Here is a 21,534-nt window from a genome sequence, read left to right as displayed (position 1 = left end):
TCACACTAAATAAACATAACGTGATGCCTGCCCGTCCAGCAGCAAGCACCACCGTGAGCACCAGTGGGCTTCCTGGCCAGCTCCTGGCCTGGCATGTCCACAGCTCCAGCCAAACCGTGAGCTCCAAGTAAACGTTCCGTCTGTGTCCAATCCTCCAACTCTCAGCCTACGACCTGAAGTCATAAAGGGCCTTTCCAAAACTGATGTCTTTGCCACGGAACCCTTTCAGATGCCAAAGAGGATGTGTCCAAAGTTGGCCGGATTCTCACTTTGACCAAACTCAAAGTTGACCTATCTCAGTGTGACTCCTCACTCCTTCCATGCACACAGTGCAAATCCACATCGTTTTCATTTTTGTTTCTCTGTCGGATTTGTCGTCGCTTCCCGTTTTCAAGTGCTTCAGAGTACCATGTGCTCGGGGGAACTGGAAAAGAAGCCCACCTGTTCTTCGGAGTGGGCCCCTCCACGCCGTAGACCACTGGTGAGCTGCTGCGGCCCTCAGCCACCACGGATCTGGAAGGTGAGCCCCTGGCCCTCAGGCACCGGAGGGGCAGCAGGGGGTGGGCTGGGGTCAGCTTTTCCTCGTGCATGACTTACAGCACTGCTTGCCATAAAATTTGTGGTTGCAGACACCGTGTTGAGGAACCAGATGACACCAGCCAAAGAAATCTACACAGGCTGGATCCTCTGAAATGAGATAGCAGGTTCAGCATGTCAGGAAAAGGCTCAGGCTCTTTTCTGAAGGCACAACCCTGCAGCTCAAAGGCCTGGCATCCACCTGCCTGTAACTTCTGAGTGGTTTTTCTTCTTCCCCATTAGGACTTTGGCAGGAAGAAGGGGAAAGCAGCATTCAGACATCGAAAGGGACTATGACCCTTAGCCAAAGTTAAACAGGTAGAGGAAAAGTGGATGTTAAGACAAAAAGTCATCTCTAGCTAGAGCTTATCTGATCCTCCCCAAATACCCTGGGAGGTACCATTTTGCACCCAAGGGAAGTACCTAGACCAGCACATTTAAAAGCACTGGAGGATCTTGTGAAACCACGGGTTCTGGTTCAGAAGGTCTCTGGTGAGCACTAGGGTTCTGTGCTTCTAACAAGCACACAGCGGATGCTGCTGCTGGTCTGTGCAGATTACTCTGGGGAACAAGAAGCCCGATGTACTGGGAGTTGTGACACCTTTATTAGAGACCCAGCTGCAGCACTGTGTAGTTTTAAGTAAATCTCATAGCCAATTTGCAACTAAGTGAATGTACGTCAACACCAGTCCTTTCTAACTTCTTTAAGTAGGACAGCAGCTGAGATTATGGATCAGAAGTAGGACACTGGACATCAGGGACTGTGACCCAGAAGGGCCTTGTGAGACACAGAATGCACATGAAATTGTAAGTAAGATGTTCTTTATGTAAACATAGTACATGTTTAAGGAGTTAGGGCCCAGTCATTGTACTGGATTCTCAAGGATTTTTTTATTTAACATTTAGGGTCTACCCGCTATGTGCTTATTCTCATTCACAGCTGGGATGGTTCTCCCCTCCTCTGTGCCAGCCTTGAGTTGCCTTTATCTTCAACTCTCCCCAAAGCCCACATTGCCATGGGCATCTACTCAACTGCCTTCTGAGTTTGTCCTTCAGTGGCTCTCCACGGTGCCTTTGGTCACAGCACGCAAAACTCTCAGCTCTCCTGCTGCTCTTGATGGTAGCCTCCCTTTCTATGATTCAGAGCTGCCTGAGGTTAGTTCTTCAAGCCTTCCTTCCTCTGCCTAAAATTCCCTTTAACACACACATCCCACCTCATAGTGACCCCCGTGATCCTTAAGCCAGTTCATGTAATGCCTCTACCCCAAATTCACCATTAGCTCCCAGCCACTCAGAGTAGAAGGTAGCTCTGGCATTGGCTGACCAGATTCCTGCAGTCTTTGTATGTGTGATTGCGTCTGGAGCCATCTGACTAAACGGTGGAAATTTGAAATCACTGACAGTGAAGAAAGGAGGAGATGGTCTAGGAAAACATGACCACTTGCCCAAAATGTGTATATTCCCCCACTCCCACTCCTTAGCTTTCTGCTGAGAAAAGCCGCAGGTTTGTAGAATTCCAGCATTGCCTAGATGTGGCCTGGCTGGGGGCCACTGCGTGTTACTAGCCCTCTGGTCTTGTGCTAGCCTCAGAGAAGACAGGGCAGAGCAGAGGAAGGGACAGTGATGCCCAGAGCCTGGAGCAAAGGCTGTAGAAGAAGTAGGTAAACAACAATGGAGAGAGAGAGATGGGAATTGAGTCAGAGTCCTGAATCTGATTCACCACAAATTGGACAGCGTAGGCTAAAAGACTGGACAGTCTTGGAAAAGCTGTGATTAAAGAAAAAGACAACTCAGCAGATACATGATTCTTTAGCCCAAGGAAATCCTATTAGGCTGAAAAAATATGTCATGCTGTCCGATTACTTCGAAAGAGGTTGCACTCGTGAGGAGTGGTGTAGTCTATTTGGATAACTGAATTTCCCATTTTCCCATCAGCACTCACTGCACTGCCTTTGAACTAAGAGAACATTTAAGTTGTAGTCCTAGGATAATACATATTCATTCTAATTGTCTGTAATTAATCTATCCTTTCAATATGTGAGCTCCTTGAGGGCAATTCCTGTTCATGCTGGCATTCCCACTGATTAGTTCTATCTCTGGCACACAGTGCTTACTTTTCCATGTGCGTGTTCAGTCAAAGTTTAGTTTAGAAAAATGGACTCACAAGATTACCATTTCTCCCTTTCGAAGTAAGAATTGATGACTAAAAAGCCTTATCATATAATTAAATCTCCCTGCATATGAGATCATTCTGAGCAGGAACTGCCTGGATTTGTGCCTCATACACCTGCAAGGAGCACTGTTCCCGTAGACCTGGATGTGAAGGGCGCCCCCTAGAGGTGTGGAACACACAACCTGCACAAGCAAACGGGAGGAGTTTTTGAAACATTCTCTGAAGACTAGTAAAATTGATGGAGTGTGGGGTCCTCCTTACCTCTCTTTTCAGGAGCTGGGCAAAAGTTAGTGTTACAGGCTCGCATCACTGGAGGTTTCTGTCGGAGCAGACAACCAGCGGAAGGCCGGCCCTGCTGCACACAGTGGACGGATCGGGTCTGGACCCCTCCTCCACAGGTCACTGTGCACTGCAGAAGAGGGAGAAGAGGAGGGAGTCAGAAATACTCAGCTGGATGGTATCCTTTGAGGGTCAGTGCTGTCAGAGGATCTCCATGCTTTACGGCATTACCAGGATGCCCGTTGATAAAACGAACCATCCAGAGCCAGGTACGTGTGCTTACTGTCTACAGTCTCCTCTAACATGTGGGAGCCATTTGGCCTGATTAGAAGGGTCTTAGGCTAATGCCAGCTCACCCAAGAGTGTGTCTCTCCCTGTTAAGTGACTCAGAGAGAAGAGAGCTTCCAGAAATACAGAAGCTGCCCTAAGAATGCAGAAACAAATACAGACACATCTAGGCAATTAATCACAGTATGTAAAGAATTCCAAATAATCTCTGCAGATGCGGTGGTGGAGGGGATAGTTCAAAGTGAGGACAGCAAAAGAAACGATACTCAAGGGGCTCTGGAACCAAGCCCTCGGTGCCCAGCCGAGTTCCTGGTTGGCATGGTGGATACGCTGCTTCCCAGCAGTCCGCATTACTACTGTCCAGGTAGTGTTTTCCTGAAAAATAAATGACTAGCAAGGGCTGTCAATGTTCTTACATTTTCATGTGTGTCTGAACAAAAGGATAAATAAGAAAATATTGTCAGAGAAAAAGCCCTTTAAATTGATGAGCTTTTATTTTGCTTTTTAAATTTCACTATATAATCATTTTTATTTTATTACCATTTACATTTTATGGGCCAGGGACACAGATTTGGCATGCTGGCGATGCTTTACTGATCTACATAATCATATAAAAATCCAAATCTGTTAAATGAGTAAAATAATAAAAATTTTTAAAAGCAATCCATAGCTGTAGGTAGTGCACCTGGGACACAGGTGCAGTGCCAATCTGGAGAGAGAATGCCATGCTGATTTCTTCTCTGTGTGCCACTTCCCAGACTCTCTCTCTCTCACACACACACACAGCTGACTCTGGAACAGCATGGGTTTGGGGTATCGACACTCCGTGCAGTTGAAAATCCATGTGTAATTTTGACTCCCTGCAAAGCTTAACTACTAATAGCCAACTGTTGACTAGAACCTTTATTGATAACATAGTCTATTAACACATACTTTGTGTTATATACATACACACACACACACACACATATATATATATATATATATATATATATATATATATATATATATATATATATATATATATATACACACACACACACACACTGTATTCTTATGATAAAGTCAGCCAGAGAAAAATGTTATGAAGAAAATCATAAGGAAGAGAAAATGCACTTCTGGTAACTATTGAAAAGATCCATGTGTAAGTGGGCCTGTACAATTCAAAGCCATGTTGTCCCAGGGTCAACCGCATGCATACCTGTGTACTTACAATCCATACACATACAAACGTGTGCATATCTATGCAGGAAAGTGTGTATATAAACACAGATTCATGCACATACAGACAAACGGGACCTCGCCCACCCCTATACTTCACGGGGAGTTGTGGGCAGCATCCCGAGCCAGCGAGTTCTTTGCACAGCTGTGCACGCTGTTGGCTGGAATGCTGCGAGCACCAAAAGACAGCTTTGGATTCCCGAGGACACGCTGTTCTCTCAGACAGCATCACATACTCCTGCCAATAAGAACCAAACCAATGTGACCAACATTTTACCTAAGCCTTCTGAGAAAAAGGGTGGCACGAATGTATAATGAGATGAAAAAGCTGGGGGTCCTTGGCTGAACTGCCTAACTCTGAGATTTTCCTGCCTCAGCTACAAAATAGGGACAAGAATATCCACTAATAAGACTTTTAAAAGGATGAAGTGAGAGAACAGCAAATGCATGTAAAGCATTTAGCATAGTGTATAGCAATGGCTTGACAAATGTTGGCTAGCTATTATTATATTATTTGGAAACATAAGAACCAAATGAGTTAAGACTGTGACTTTTAGAAGGCAGCCAACTCTAGCAGTGGATTTAATAGCAGCGGCAAATGCGAACATTAGCACTATGTGACAAACCGGGTACTGAGTGCTTTATATTATCTTATTTATTCATCAAAAAAAACCTTGCAAGGTATCTTCCAACTGCTTTAGATGTGAAAACTGAGGCTCACAGATCCTGTAACCTTTCAGGCCACACAGGTGGTGGGTGGGCCAAAGAACGTAAGGCCTTTGTTTTGTACCTGTGGCCAGGTCTCTAACAGCAGCCCATGGCGACTGCCTCCTTTTGAATCTCACTTAAATAGAAATCTCATAAATGTGTGTGTACTTGCCTGTTGCCATGGCGATGAGTACCATCCAGCTGCCACACTGTACCCCGAACGAGCCGGACAGGCCCCTCGGTTGCAGGTTTCCTCCAAGTCCAGGTTTGGCTTCTTAATGTTGCGGCACCTTCGCTCTGGGAAAGTTATCAGCTTTCCCTGGAAGGTCTTCTCGCTGCACTTCATCTCCCTCTTCCTCACGCCCAGACCACAGGTCGTGGAACACTAGGAGCCAAAAAAGGAGGCGTGAGTGTGCAGAGCAGATGTGTTCCAACCTGAGGACGTACCGTCTGCGTGGAACTAGAGGGAGTGGACGATGGCAGGTCCACCACACGCAAGGACCCTACAACTATGGCACCAGGTCCCTCACACTACAGGTGAGACAACCAGCGTCGCAGAGCTCACCAGCACCAAAAACCAGAATGAGACACTGTCTGCCCCTGTGGACTCGAGGGAGCAAAGTCCGGACCAAGATGAGGCGGCAGAGCATGGGATCGGGGCTCTGTGGGGCATTTGTTTGGCTGCCCAGCTCCGCCTGAGCCCCAAGAAGTTGGGCATCTGTGCCGGTGAGGCGGGGCACACAGGTGAGAGTTAGAGGCTCTGGGGTGGGAAGAACAACCCTAGTTTCCCCCCACCTCTCTGCTGGCTGAGATATAACCTGACCTTATGGCAAGAAAAAGAGTTGGGGCGGGGATGGAGACCGAGGAAATCAGTATGAGAAAACTGGTTTTTGTTCCAAGGGTTTGAAACATCATTATGGGATAAAGTGTAGGGCCTTGATGAGCTGAGGGAGTAAGAACCGGCATTGGTGCAATGACCATAAGCAACAAAAGATGACCGAGCTTCCTACTCCCAGCAGCTCTGTGGCAGCTGTGAGCGCTGCTGGCTCCTTTGTGCAGAGGAGGAAAGTGAGGCTTAGCTGCCCCTGTGAGCAGCGAGCCCCAGGGCACACCCACAGTGCACCCTGGAAGCTGCTTTCAAATGGGAAGTCTGGGCCAAGCCCAGGCATTCCGCCACTAGGGTTTTAATGTCTTAGAGAAAGCGAGTGGGACTGAGAGAGATGCACACGATTCTCTAGACGGACCATTAGACAGAGAGCAAGGGCGCTGATGGAAAGGGCCGCAGCTGTTGACACACAAACCCCGCCCCCCGTACCTCCCCATCCCCCTGTTGGCCTTTTCTCCTTCTCCACCTGTCTTCCTCAGCAGACCCTGAACTCCTTAAGAGCAGAGACCTTGCCTCCCTGGTTACCAGAGTCCACTTCCAGCTCGGCTGCCTCTCTCCTGTTTCCCACATCAGAACCCAGGAGGCATCTTCAAGCCTCGCTCACACAATTCCCGAAGGTCCCAAGGGGCCTTTCTGGGAACGCTCAAAGGTGACGCTTCTCTCCACCCCGACACACTTGCATCTTCAGTCCAGAGTACGGTGACAGCTGTGCAGGCGCCTCTCCCGCCTCTGCCTGTTCCGCATCCGCTCCCCTTCTCTCCGACCTGAAAACCTGCCTGTCCCACTCCTTCACTTGCACGTCAATTGGCTCCTCATGTCTACAGGACACATTTCTAGGCCGTTACCTGAGGCCTCCCGCTCTGTCCCTGGTGACCTTGGCAGCCCCGGTGCACCCCTGTTGCCTCCTCACTGAGTGTGTTCCCTCGTGTCCCCTGTGCTGTGTTCACCCTCGGACTGGAACAGGCTCTCCCCAGCCTCTCCTCTGCCCCATTCCTGCTCATCCTTCAGGCCCGCACTCCCTGGAAAGCCTCTTCTGCCAAGGATTCCTCCTGATCTCGGGCTGGGTGGACCTCGGCTGCCCCGTGGAGTGACCAACCCCATCACGGCACTCCGCACTCCGACCCGTGTTTCTGCGCCTCCACCGCCCAATCAGGGTGATGGCTGCTTCACCAATACTTGATGAAGAAGTACTGACCAGAAGGTGCCTGGCACACGTGTGCTGAATGGAAAGAAGCTCCGAGCATCTGGTGGAAGTGCCTAAGCTGGGCTAGAACAGCGGCAGCAAGGCCACCGCACCCAGCAGTACATCGGGCCCGTACCTCACTCCACGAGGAGGCGGCCCACTGCAGCCGGCTGTTCTTCGGGCACCGGCCCAGGACACAGCCCTCCTGCGACTCCGGCCTGGGGGCGCCTGCGCACAGGCTGTCCGGCAGGCCCTCCGCTGCGGAGGCGCTTCTGCACAGCACCGCGCGTTTCCGCACGCCTCGCCCGCAGGTCTTGGAACACTTGAGATTGGGGAAAAAAAAAATGCCGTTGGCATGTTAATTTCGAATGATTTTCAGGTTCTCAGGCATATTTGCTTTTAGTAGTAAAAAGGAAATTTTAAAAATACTCTCAAAATATTTCCATGTGAAATTCAGGGTAAACGCCATGCAGTAAGGCTCCTTTCCACGCTGACGTCCCTGTCTGACACTCCGCACGCCCCATGTCCTCTCTCCACACCCGCCGTGCGCACTGGGCTAGAATAGCCCTCTGAATTCTCCTCCGGTAATTTACAACTCCCAGTTGCAGACAGAGACCCGACTCAACGCCACACAGGACTCAGAGTTTGCCCGTCTGCGGTAAGCGAACACACGCCCTCACTTTAAAGGACACCTAAGTATGCTCGGAGATGTTTCTCCCCACTCCCAGCTGCTTACTCCCCCAACAGATAGACTCGTAACATTAAAAAACATTTTTCATAATGTTCTGTCATTAAAAAAGACAAGCAGAACCTTGTTCTGACCTCTGATCGGGACACAGCAGAGCACTGTTAAACTGAACCAACCGGACAGCAGGCGCGCTGGAGGGGGCAGGGCGGAAATGGGGCCCGGGCTGCCACTGGCTTCACGGTTCAGGCCATACAACCCCTGAAATTGTATTATTCCCCCAGATTGTCTCCCCATCTGCAGTTTAGCAGAGGCTGGGCTGTTACAGAGCAGAGTTCTCACCCTCAGCACCATTTGGACCAGGTAACTCTTATCCTGGGGAGCGGTCCAGTCTACTGCAGGATGTTTCCCTCACCAGTGGTACCCATCCCCCACTCACTGTGACAATCAAACATGTCTCCGGGCATTGCCGAATGCCCCCTGGGGGCAAACGTACCCCCTTGTTTGAGAACCTCTGAGTGACAGGTAGTTCTATGCTTCTTCCAACTTTATAACTTTACATTTCACTGGGAGTTGGTGACAAAAGCAAGCTTTAGGCCCAACTCCTCTCTGTATTCTTTCAAACCCCTCCTCTCATCGAAGCAACAGTTAAATCTCCTTTTTATGCCTCACCCTTTGTATTTGTCTTTTCCATTTGTTTTGGCGAATTCAGTTGCCTGTTCCACCGGCCAATCCTCTGGCACTCGGACGCTGTCTCACTGGGCTACTAGTCCAGCCTACAGGGCCCCCACACGGCTCTAATTTCTGGACTTCTAAAGATTCCCAAACAGCAGGTTGTGTGAGAATCACTGAAAATGTTAATGACAACATTTCTCACATGAACTCAGTGTGGCCCTCAGGAAGGCAGGTGTGAAACCAGCTGATGGCCTCCTGGGAAGCAGAGACGCCACCTGTATCTTTGTTGCCATCATTTTCCACGAGGAACAAGACCCACAACTCGCAGTTACCTGGGACCAGGGCCCGGAGGTCCACTCCGGGGGGCAGGCGTGGCTGTTGCAGGCTTGCACTTGGGTGGGTGTGCTCACCGGGCAGAGGGAGTGCAGCACGGCCGCCTCCTTCTGGAAGGGCTGCTTCTGGACACACTGGATCTTCCGGCTCTGCTGGCCCCCTGCACACGGCCGGCTGCACACGCTCCACTCGCCTGGCTTCCAGCTGTCGGGGAAAAGCAAAATTACCTCCAGTGAAGCTCAGACTTGGGCTCGTACCTTCCAAAGCAGTTACTGCGAAACATTAACCACCTGGTGGAAGCCTTAGGTCAATTTTAGGACCAATAAGGGAGATTCCTACTAATTTTTCTTTTACAGATTTTGAAGTTCTCACTAATGTGGCCCAGCTATAGGGTGTCACATCTAGTCACTGCAAAGTTCTGGGGGAAAATACATTCCTGCCCTTGCCGGGGAAGAAACATGTGCCACTTGGAAATCTGAGCCATCCAGTCATTCAGCCAAATTTCTTGGGATCCTAACTTTGTGCCAGGGACTCTCCTAGGCATCAGGGTTGGAAAAAGGAATGAGGCGATGTTCTTTCCATTAAGGAGCCTACAACACACTGACGAGGCAGATATGTGAACAAATAAAGACAATGCTTCCTGATGATCGCCACCATCGTAGTTAACATAAACCACAACAGTGAGTGAGGTTCATGGAGGAGCAATCCATCGGCTGGGGGTGGGGTGGGGTGCACATGCACGTAATGCATGTAGGGCAGAGGGGTGCATTCAGGGGCGGCCTCACAGAGGACATTTCTAAGCAGGCAATTATGCCACCTAATTCTCTGGTTAGTCTTAAAATTTACTGATGAGCTAGAGATATAACCTTGTGTTCTTTATTTAAAAATTGCCAGACCACCTTTTCCCACAGCAGCCTGAGCCTTGAATTCTATGTGAAGGTGAATCAACTATTAATCCTTTTCAATAACTTTGATTAATCGAAACTCTATCATTTGAAGACCTAGCATTAAAAAGATCTATCAGACATAATCATTAATACACTGGAGCCATAGAAATGTCTAAAACTCACCTTGATCTACCAATATTCTCAGTATCATTTTAAGGAATAAAAATGTCACAAATATGCTCTTACTATATATATCTTTGCATTTCTCTCACCTTCCCTAGTGCTATAATTTTGTTTTTCTGGTTTCTGCATAAGCCTGTGAAAAATTAATCACAAGCCCACATGTGAAATTAAAGACCTTTAGTCCAGAGAATTTAGCAAATGGATTTAGGATTATGTGTATTCTAAACCACTGCATAGTCCATATTATCTTACTTAAGGATTGTGTCAAGTAAAGTATTTCCTATGTTTGTATAATTATTTGATTTTATAATAAGACATAAAGAAAACATTATGAAATCAGTAGCTTTAACATTTCTATAAAAATGGTGCTTTTTTTGGTCTACCAAGTTTCTTTCCTTTACATGGCTAAGATGGTGACTTTGTAAAAGTAGCAGGAAAACCATAACACACGTGGACTTTGTGCATGGCAGGCATGGTCCCGCTCCTGGGCCTCCGGCTCAAGCCGCACCTGGCCTCCCTCCCCACCCCCTTCCTCATAGCCTAGACCCCTACAGCCTTTGTTTCTCACTCACTGATCTTCTATGTGACCTTTTTTTTACAGCGTGTCTCTCACTGCATCTCCAGGACTTCTTGACGCTTCCGCCTGTTCCAGTTGGTTGTGGGTTCACTGAGGGCAAGAGCTACAAGCTACTCACTCCACACCCCAGTGCTCGGCTCAGGGCCGGCCTACAGTGGGGCCGGCCTACAGTGAGGCCCCCACGTGGCGCACCTGCTGCGTGGGAAGATAGTGGAGCTGGCTCAGATTCATTTCTTTGTCCTTCCAGCTCCAGCAGTCTGAGTCTAAACTTCTGTTCTAGGATCTCCCTAGGGAAGAATATCCCTGAGAGTCCCCGTGATTCCAACAGAAAGTAATGAGATGTAAGTAATAGGGTGACGAAGAAGGAAGACAATAAAAGACTCTGCCCTTTCGCCATCGTGACTTGCCAGTCATGGGGAAGGACGTCTGCTTTTAAATAACCGGTGAACCTGTTACTGCCCAGGGTGCCATTTCTATGTAGAGTCACCGGGCAGGTCCTAGGGGTTGGATAGGACCAAGGCTGTCTCCCTTTTCGTGGATGTGTATGGAAGTGGGGTCCCTTTCTGTGGCTGGCCAAGATAACCCATGATGAGGAGGAGGTTTGAAATAAAATCCCAGCTTGCCGTTTAAGCATACAATTCCTACACACACACACCCCTACCACCTAAAGGAGAAATCACTCCATGACGGCCAGTGACGACTGTCTGGTAGTCATGTTGTGGAGACATGTGTTCCTTAGAACATGGATTTCTTAGCAAAAGGGGAAAATTCATGAAAGCACCCCAGATTTCTCTCTCTCTCTTGTGTTTAGGATATAGCGGGTTCCAGATTCTAAGAGAGAGACTGGGCTGACAGTTGGGCATGCGGGATTGGTGGATAGCTACAGCCCCAGACAATTATGGCAAATGCACTATTTATAAGGACAAAATACATGTATGTGTATAAAAAGACTGTGTAATATCACTGCCTTACCACAAAGCAAACACTGCTTATTAAGATGGTCTGAAACATTAGTGAACAAATGTTGCTTTTGAAAAAACTCTGTCAATGCTATATAAATACATTTGGCAGGAGATAAATCACACAAAACAAGACTCCATATGGCTGGGGAGATTACTAAAATTATTGTTCAAACAATAGTGTGGCTAAAATGCACCCAAAAACCAACCCACGGAGCTCCCCATAGGTCCCCGCCAGCAGAAGTGGACTACCACTTGGCCTCTCACCCCATCTTTTTATTCTGCATCTTGCTACTGTGTAATTTGCATTTGGGGTTTCATGGTCTGCATAGTATTATGATTTTTAAATTCTTAGACAATTATATAAAAGTTAAACACACAACCATGTGGAAATGTAACTAATGTAGTTATCTGTGTTATTTAAATATCTATTTGATCTAGCGCAGAGAAGAGTGTCTATGTAAAGGTTAAAAAATAAAAAACACTTTTACACCCCAGGGTTAGGTTGGCACAGGCAGAGTTAAATGAATGTCTAAAGCAAATTTGTGTTTTTCAAGTTATATATTTGAACCTCTACTACCTTCGTTCTTTTGTTAGCTTTCTGGGGATTCTGTCTATCTTAACACCACTTTTGATAGGAAGCATTGACCTTATGGGCTTTAGTGATCTCATACCAACAACAGAGGCATATAAAGTACAAATATAACCAGAAAGACATTTCCAGATGACTTACTAGGCAGGGCAGGAGAAAGCGTTGCATACTTTGGGTTCAGTTGCTGGCTTGGTTCTTGCATTGCAGAATGAGGAATTGACTTGAGTATTTTGATCTCGTAAGCAAATGGCCTTTACACTTATGTAACCTAGTAAGACATCAAAAGTCACAAAGTAAAAATTACAGATAACCAATTCAATTTCGTTTCCAAATTTAGCTGATTTACCTGGGTTTTGATACTTTAAGATACAGAATTACTGTGTGAGAAGGCCTCCTTTTGGTAAAATCTGCAACTCGTTTGATCCTATTCACCCCCCAAGATAATAGTTTTTATATCTTAATAATTTTCACATGTAGCTTCTTCATCGTCAAGACTGCTGTGGGATTCAGAGCCACACAGTGACACATGCAGGCTTTTGAAAACAGGGCAGCCATGCAGGGAACATCCCATCGACTTTAACTCACACTGCACACATCCAGTGGAAAGAATTCTTCAAAGAAAAACCATCAGTGAATCACGCGTGGAAACTCCGAGATTCTGCCTTTCCACGAAGCATCCTCCACTTCCATAAGAGTATGACACACACATACACGAGGAGTGGAGCTCACTGAATACGTACGTATTCGGACCTGTCAGCTAGGATTCTGATTTTCTGTTTCAGCGGCATCCTACACCTTGCTTGCAGTGTTTGTTTCAGGACTTCTCATCAGAGGCATGGATTTTGTGAATAGCTATCTGTCAGCTCCCCGAATAGGAATTCTGCCTCCTCTCTGAATTGTTTATACTTACACGGCACTTTTCCTTAAAATCAATCTCAGAAGCAGTGAAAAGTTGTCCCTGCTCTTACAGCTAGGTTGAAGTGGACTTGCCTTCAGGAGGCACTTAACAAAGCCACACAGGGATTCCCTAGTGGTAAGAGTTTACTTCTAGTGAACTTATTCACTTCTCAAATGCCTTAGACACAATGTGACCTGTGAGTCATGTGACCAGATTGCTAAATCACGGCAAGAGGGAATCCCACAATGCATTTCTCCAGCATCCTCCCTTTGGCTGGATTCATTCCCTGTAAATGGAAAATGATTGAATCTCTCTCCTTCCCAATGACCTGTGCTCTCTCTGGAACACCAGGGAGTTATTGCAAATGATCTGAAAGAACCCTTGATATGGGAAAAACTGCTCAGGCTCCAAAACTCAGTAAAAAAGTGTAAGGATATGTCTATAGTAACAATTTCCAACCAGTGTGCTGCACAAATTTTTTAAAACATGCAACACCAGACTACCTAATCGAGGTACTGACCTCCTTCCCTTAGACTATCAAGTAAAAAGACAACAGCCAACACAACAACACCTGTCTGGTGTGACTGAATCTAAAGCATACCTATTTTGGGGGCAGAATGGCAAAACAGTATATTTTTCAGTGTGCCACAGAATCTGAGTAATTCATTTAGTGTGTGCTGGGTTTAAAATGTTTATTGCTAAAATTGTATTACTTTTAAATTAAGATTTTTAAAAAGTATTTCCTCATATTTTGTTAATTACCATGAATTCCTGAAGAACAGGCCTTACAGGCACAAGAATTTCTTCATTTTCTCTATTCCTGGCTCTGTCTCTGGTTCCGAGATGCCCCATTTCGCTAAGTGGGGCAGACAGAGTTAGGGGACCCAATGTCACCAGGTGCTCTGGACACGAGGAAAGGGGTGACCAGCTTTCGTGCTTTCTTTTCATGGGCCTCTTTACAGATTTTTCTTCCTTTTCCCAAGCATGACAAAATGTGCGTAACAAGCAAATGCGTGATGTTTTGGGATCTCGATAAAATGTCAGCCTCTACTTGCTGATAGGATAAATGTATTTTTTTCCTTACAAGGGTTGTTTCTCAGAGTTACTCCATCTCCCTTCCGAAGTCTGCTGGCCTCACCCCTGAGCAGACAGCAGGGTGCAGTACCCCCCCACCAGAGCTGCCTGGAGTCTGCATCGTGTGTGTCCTCCCTTGTCACGGCCCTGCCTTCTCTAAGTCCCAGCGGGTGGTTTATGGCACCAGAGAAGTCGCGGTATGTGGAAACTAAACTGTGGGCTGAAAAAATTTTTAAATGTAGGAATATATATGTAAATATTCTTATATTTATAAATAGACTTTTTACAGGGTCCAGCAGAAGTGATGCTTCATATTTTATTATAAAATCTTTTAACACAAAATCATATGCATGTAATTCTGTAACCTAACAATACCATACTTAAGTACACCATATGACATTTTAGGTGAAATGTTCGAGTTATAACTATAAATTGTTACACCCATCTTATTATCCTACCAACCACACCCAAGCGGGCCTTACTTCTGCTGCACCCTGCGTATTTCCCCCAGAAGGTTCTGACGTGTGACTGAGTCCTGGTTGTGGCTGATGAGTTTTGTGAGAATCCCTTCCTTGCTGCATAGGAAAATCCTGGAGTAGTACAATGTATTTGCTTTTCAGAGTGATGGTTCCCATAAGACAGTTCTTTTGTTGCTTATTCAAACCATGCAACTCAAAGAGTCCCGGGGCAAAAGAACCTGTTTTAAGGAGAGACTGGGAGGATGACGTAAAGAAGCGAACGCACCTCCGCCGCAGGAGACGGAGCACGCGGACCGCACTGTGCTCCAGGCGTGGACGTGTCTTTTCGGTGCCGGCTGCGTCCCGTTCACCGCCCTGGGCAGGGCGTACTTCCAGGCAATCCCCGGATTTTTGCCTTGCATCAGAACCTGCACAGCATAAGACACAAATCAGAAGTCAAGATACAGGTCAGACCCTGAAATTCCAAAGAGCTCACTGCACATTTTAAAGATATTTGTATGACATTTTGACCTTAAAGTTGGTTCACATCATTGTTCCCAAGCCTGTTGACTTCAAGTTTTCCCATGGCACTTTAAACGTGCACTGCTACGTCATCGAGCCTGTGATTAAGATAAATGCTGCACAGGGAAACAGGACTTCACATTTGCCATAAGCCCACAACCCTCAATGCGAGGCATCGTTGTAATAAAAAAGAACTGCATTAATAAACTAAATATTTTTTACATTATATTGAAGAAAAGGTTTCAACTGGAGGTCTTAACTAAAGAGAATGTGTCTGTTCACTGTGTACCAGGGTGAGCAGCAGATTAAGATGAAAAGAAATATGATTGGAAGTAGGGGTTGGTTACACACACACACACACACACACACACACACACACACACACACACACACACCTTAAAAGGGCAAGGCTTTAGGATAAATCTGACCCTGTAAGATCTGACTACTAAATGAGAGCAGTCATTTCCCGGCACAGTCTAGGCACCAGGCACCCTACTGAATTTTTGCTAAGCATCATCTCAAAACATTCCTCCAACCACTTTATAATGTAGCTGTCTATATCTTCATGGGAAAAACAAACAAACCCAAACCCCAAGAAGACCCTGCACAAGACCACACAGCTGACTAGTGAATGAGCTTAAGGGAGAACTTAGGGCCTCCAACAAAACGTGTTTCAACACTGCAATACATGCCCTTGTTTCTGGTGTGGAAAAACATTCTTTGCCTCCCTTTCGGAGTCTCTCCTTTCTTAACTATCCCTCTCCTCTTTCCTTTCGAGCTCTGTGCATGAATATAAATAGCTGCTTGTCTCTCTACCCCAGAGTCTTATGGAAAATTCTTTACCACCAGAACTGGGCATCCATGCTTAAGAAGCAAAGCAGACTTCCAGTTAAAAATAGCAACCTCTGGCTCTTTCTCTGTCTGGTGGGATCCCACCTCAATTAAAGTCGGTGGGGTGGTGGCTGTTCAAGGACCTCTGTCATACCGGACCACTCCTGAGGATGCTACCAAATGCTTTCCACTTGGCTGCTAGCCTAAACGTACCCAGGAATATAAAGGCTTTCTTGAAACACTCCATGGCGTGGACGTCACTGGTTGCACAACAAAACAAATCTTGGGGCCTCCCAGAAACAACCAACATGTTCACAGATGGGTCTTTGTTCCCCCACCCCCATCCAACACAAAAAATAAAATCAGCAAACAGGTAGCGTCACTAAAATAGACAAATGCCAAATTCTCACCAACAAAAACCTTCTTAAATTTGAGGTCCTAGGGGTTGTTTCATTCTGAGGATCTATTCAGTCTTTGCTTTTCTTATTTTTGCAGCTAGAGCATACAACTGTCCTTAGAACCATGTGTTTAATTGTGGTAAACATTTCATACATTTTGAATAAATAGCATTCTTTCCTTATTTGATCTTTATTTGAGATTTTTTGAAAGATTTTATTTATATACTGTTTTAGAGATGGGTAGGGAGGGAGAAAGAGAGAGAGAGAAACATCAATGTAATTGTTGCTTCTCATGTACGCCCTACTGGGGACCTGGCCTGCAACCCAAGCATGTGTCCTGACTGGGAATTGAACCAGCGACCCTTGGGTTAGCAGGCCAGTGCTCAATCCAGTGAGCCACTCCAGCCAGGGCCTTATTTCAGAGTTTTGCAGTGTTTCTGTAAATGTGTTTGTGTGCTGTTAAGTAAACAGATACTTTAGAAATTTTTCCACAATCAAACTAGACTTTTGAGGGAATTTTTACATTCAGAAGAATCTTGATGATCACTGATTTCTCAACTGAATTTCTCCTTCAGTTAAAGCAGTATCTCCAACACAACACTTTGGGTTACTATTTTCTTTATGCAGTAGGAATGCACAAATCTTGTAGACCAGAAGATGTTGCAGTTCATGCATCACACATGCATGAAGTTAAATACAAATGAACTGCATAGGAGTTAGAGTGAGCTAAGGCTCACGAGGCAGGGTGGCATTGCAATGCAGGGGGGTTACATCACCCATGCATACAAGGAAGGCACGTTCAAGTGCAAGAGTGATAAAGACACCCACTCCCTTATCTCCTCTTCCTTGGACCACCCATTTCCCCCATTCAAACTAGATCTTGACTTCTACTGCCATAGGGGAAAGTGATCCCTAATGGAAATGCAAAGAACATTAAACATTAGTTCTTGCTTTGGGAATGTTAAGGACTTACATTCTGGTGACTTAACAGTGGTTTAATACATCTTCAAAGGGCATTTAAATACATTCTACTTTCATCTTTTAGACAGATTGTAGAACTTAAGCTACATATGACATGTGGTTCACTGTAAAACATTTTTAAATGTTGCTGTGAATAGCAGGATACGTTTAAGAAAAAAATTAGACTATGAAGATCAAAGTGCTATTGCTATTGAACAAACAGAACCACCAAGATGTCAAGGGTCCCCAGGTATCCAGTAAAGCCAACTATAAAAAACTATCAAAATATCTTGCTGTTAATAAAATAACTTAGATGTTCTTCCCATGCCCAGCCCGTTCCTGCATCTGTCCCTCTCCTGTTACCCAGGATGCCCTGCCCTGGACTGTCAGTCCACGTTGTCCCCATGCCCCGGACTCCACCTTCCCTTGTCCGCTCCAGGACTCTGCTACTACAGCTGCCCTCTCTTTCTTGAGCCTTATATTACCCTATTGATTGGATCATTCCCAACACATATCCAAATACGCTATTGTAGTTCTCACCTTAAAAAAAAAATATCTTCCTATATCCCTGCAGCGCTTGTCCCACCTTTTTCCCTTGACAGCAAAAATTCCTGCAAGCATTGCCTTTTCTATCTGTCTCCATATCTTTCCTCCTCAGCCCATGATGCTTCTCTATTCGGTGCCCCTCCCACCACACCACGGAAACTGCTCCTTCAAGAACACCTGGTGATGTTCAGTAGCTGAACGGCCTTGTCTCACTCAACCAATCGGCAGCATGGGATACAGTCGATCACGTCCTCCTTTCTTGGCCACCAGAAGCCCATTTTCTCAGTTCTTTTCCTGACTCACTGACCATCCTTTCTAGTCTCTTTTGCTGAATCCTTATCTTCTAGCTATTCAATATCAAGTGATCTCCAGCCTCTTGACCCTTCTCTTTTCTACACTCACCTCTCTAGGTGATTGCACTAGTCCTGCGGTTTTAAATCTAATCACCTTGCTGACCACTCCCAAATCCATAACACTGCACCAGCGCTTTCCAGTAGAACTTTCTGCGATGATGGTAACATACTGCCTTGTTCCATGTGGGACCCACAGGCCACGTGTGGCTATTCAGCACCGGCATACTAGTGTGACTGAAGAACAAAACTTTACATTTTACTTCCTTAAGACGTAAACTTCCCCATGCGTGGGCAGTGGCTACCATAGTGAGCAATACAGCTGTAGGAGAAACCCGTTTTCTGACTCCATGATCACATAGTCAACTGCCTGCCTGGCCTGTGCGCTTGAATCTTCAAAAGGTGAGTCAGTATCCCACACCGAACTCTGGATTTTCCTCCCAGGCTCATAAAACGGTGACCCAGGCCTTCCAACTGTTCAGGCCCAAGTTAAATGTTGGAGGTGTTTTCATCGCCTCCCGTGTTCTCATCCTCCACAGCTAATCAACCAGGAAAGGGTGTTATCTTTACTTCCAACGTATCTCAAATTGGACCATGTGCCCCTTTGCCTACGGCAGCGGTTGCGCCCTGACCTCAGCCCCCATCAGTCTTCTGGGGTCCACGGTCAGGGCACTCTGTGCCAGAGGCCAGGCTACTCTCCAGTCAGGGTGGGGTGGGCGGGTGATGCACGTCCACACCACAACAATACCGTGACAGTGACTTCAGAGGTTAAAGACAAAGTGCCATCAACCTGCATAGAAAAATCAAATGCTGCTGTGACGTTGGGGGAGGGGACCACACGCCTGAAGTAGCTCTGTGGCTGTCACTGAATTTCGGTGAACAGTTTCAGCAAAAAAGTCACAAGACAACAACATAGAAGGTAAGTCTTCCTTGAGAATGTCTATTCCCCTCAAGAGGACAAACTTTTACATTGAGTTTCCCATAGGCCTTCATGCACAGCTTAAAAGTCCCCTGAAAAGTAAAATTATTGAGCAAAAATTAACAAAGGTAGCAAACAATACTTAGTAGCAAGAAAGCAACTAATCCATTTCATATTATCAAGGTAACAACAAGTTTACTTACTCAGCCAAAGCAGGAAGGGAAATAACTTACACAATTTACTAGAATGGTTCACAGGATTATGCAACTTTAAATTACTACCTCGTAAAATACATAGAGCTGGATATCGCTGTATTACTACTATAGTTTTATAGCCAAAGGCATAAAGAATACATTGTTTATAGTTTGTTGAACATATTAATGCATTCAATGGATGCATAAATGAATAAAAGCCTCTCAACTTTGAAAAACTCGAACGACTCAAGGCCTGACTGTGACGCCTGCGCAGCGGCAAACTCGCCTCCAGAGTGGGCGCGTGGGCACGCACGCTGAGAGACAGTGTGTGTGCGAACTAGCAGAAAGCTGGCGTAGGAATTTACCTCAGCAACTCCTCCTAAAGACCTTTTAAAAATAGTGATTATTTAAACAAATAGATGCCAAGACCAAATCTATGAAAGATGAACATTTGCCAACTGTACCAGTGTTTGCTTCTCGATGATAATTAAAGTATATTTCTGTCCTTTTCTTCCCCTTTCACGGAGGAGGAAAGTGGCCAAGAACAGAATACACAGTGGTAATATAATCTCTTCCTTCTAACCTCTTTACTCTTTCCTTTGGAAATAGACTGTCCATCTGGCTAATAGAATAGAGATTCTCAAAATGGCTGGACTTCAACAAAAAATCAACCCTAGGGTCAGGAATGGCCACAGAATTTCTGGGACCTGGAGCAAAAATGAAGACACAAGGCCCCTTATTTAAAAAAATGATCTAGAATTTCAAGTTGGTGGCTCATGCTGGGTGGTTCGGTTGGTTGGAGCAATATATATACCAAGCAATATACCAAGGTTGCAGGTTTGATCTCCGATCAGGGCACATACAAGAGTCAACCAATGAATGCATAATAAATAAGTGGAACAGCAAGGGGATGTTTTTTCTCTAAAATCAATAAATTAAAAAAGTTCACGTGAGTGACGGAAAAGCGTTAAACCCAACACAGGGACCATCCGAGCGCGAGGCCCTGTGCAACCCTGCAGGGCCCACACCCCTGAAACCAGCTCTGTCCAACCTTAAGGTGGAGGCTTTCTCATCTGCAGCAGTTTTGAGACACCGTTTACCAGCTCCCACATTCCAAATGGCACTGTGGTCTAACGACGTCTTCACCCTCTCTTCCTGGATGAAGACTATAGGAACGCAGGGCGCTACTGCGACGTTGCGCCCTGACGTACCTCACAATGACCATGACCATCACCTCGACCACAGACGGTCTGTCCCACCAGCATCTGGGAAGCAGGAGGACTGGGGACGATGCACGACAACCACAGGGCTGAGATTCTAACTGCCTCTGGGAACACTGAGGAACACGTCCGGGACAGTACATAATCTGAAAATAATTCCCATCGCTCACACCTATTTTAGAACATTTACAGTGACCCTGTTAGGAGCAGTCAATAACTTTTCTCAGCACTGGTGAAGAAGACAAATGCCCTGCAGGTCACGAGAATGCCACAGGGCCCCTCCCCAGCCTCTGCCAGGGCGCAACGTCGCAGTAGTGCTGTCCCTAGCCACCCTGCGCAGCACGTCAGGCTGCGCAGCCCTGCTGTCCAGTGCGCAAACTTGGAAAGACCGCCAGCGATTCAGTCTACTTAACTGGTCTTAGTCCAGAGAATTTTCCAGCCAACTGGCATTGGGTCTCTAATTTACAGCTGGCAAGCAACCTCCTTAAGTGCTTCCAGGTCCTCAGTAGAACTGTTTAATGTCTACCTTTAACACACGAACCACCTGACTTCAGACACAACACTCAGCAGCTTTGACCACAGGGTGCAGAGTTATAAAATTTACAGCTTCTTAAGTTGGAAAACCACAGACGGGGGCTGGACTCTACCAATGGCCCTCTGAACGGTGGGGGTGCGGTTTCTGCTTTGGGCACATGGAGTTAAAACAAAGGTTACATTGAGTAATCTTGGGTAAGCAGCCTTCTTGCTTTTGCTCTCATGTTTAATTTTTAGTGTTAAAACTATAAATGACTTCAACCAGCTTTGTATTTGTTTCATTATTTAGGCCTTTTTTATTTTAAGAGGTTATCCTAATTCTCCCATGGAAATCAAAGAGTTATGGACAGGCTGGAAAGACTGGCTTTTTATTTAATGCATGCTGGAAAGCTTGTTTCTTGTCTGCAGTAATGTATTTGATGGCT

General features: G+C 46.0%; 1 protein-coding gene across 1 annotated transcript in view; it reads right to left on the bottom strand.

Annotated features, from left to right (window-relative positions):
* Positions 1-499: 499 nt before the first annotated feature.
* ADAMTS18 (ADAM metallopeptidase with thrombospondin type 1 motif 18) overlaps positions 500-21,534 on the bottom strand; it is a 124,349-nt gene continuing 103,314 nt past the window's right edge. Inside the window, exons 16-22 of the mRNA XM_045819213.1 lie at positions 14,922-15,063; positions 12,347-12,473; positions 9,007-9,211; positions 7,451-7,636; positions 5,418-5,630; positions 3,011-3,158; positions 500-687 (exon numbers count right to left, since the gene is read on the bottom strand). Coding sequence (XP_045675169.1) covers positions 572-687; positions 3,011-3,158; positions 5,418-5,630; positions 7,451-7,636; positions 9,007-9,211; positions 12,347-12,473; positions 14,922-15,063 — 1,137 coding nt within the window. The 3' untranslated portion in view covers positions 500-571. The remainder of the gene's footprint in view (positions 688-3,010; positions 3,159-5,417; positions 5,631-7,450; positions 7,637-9,006; positions 9,212-12,346; positions 12,474-14,921; positions 15,064-21,534) is intronic.

This window comes from Phyllostomus hastatus, unplaced genomic scaffold (assembly GCF_019186645.2).
Source record: "Phyllostomus hastatus isolate PE091 unplaced genomic scaffold, TTU_PhHast_1.1 phas_scaffold_345, whole genome shotgun sequence".
Taxonomy (NCBI): domain Eukaryota; kingdom Metazoa; phylum Chordata; class Mammalia; order Chiroptera; family Phyllostomidae; genus Phyllostomus; species Phyllostomus hastatus.
Note: the sequence above shows the minus strand (reverse complement) of the source record. Positions and strands in the feature narration are given on the sequence as shown.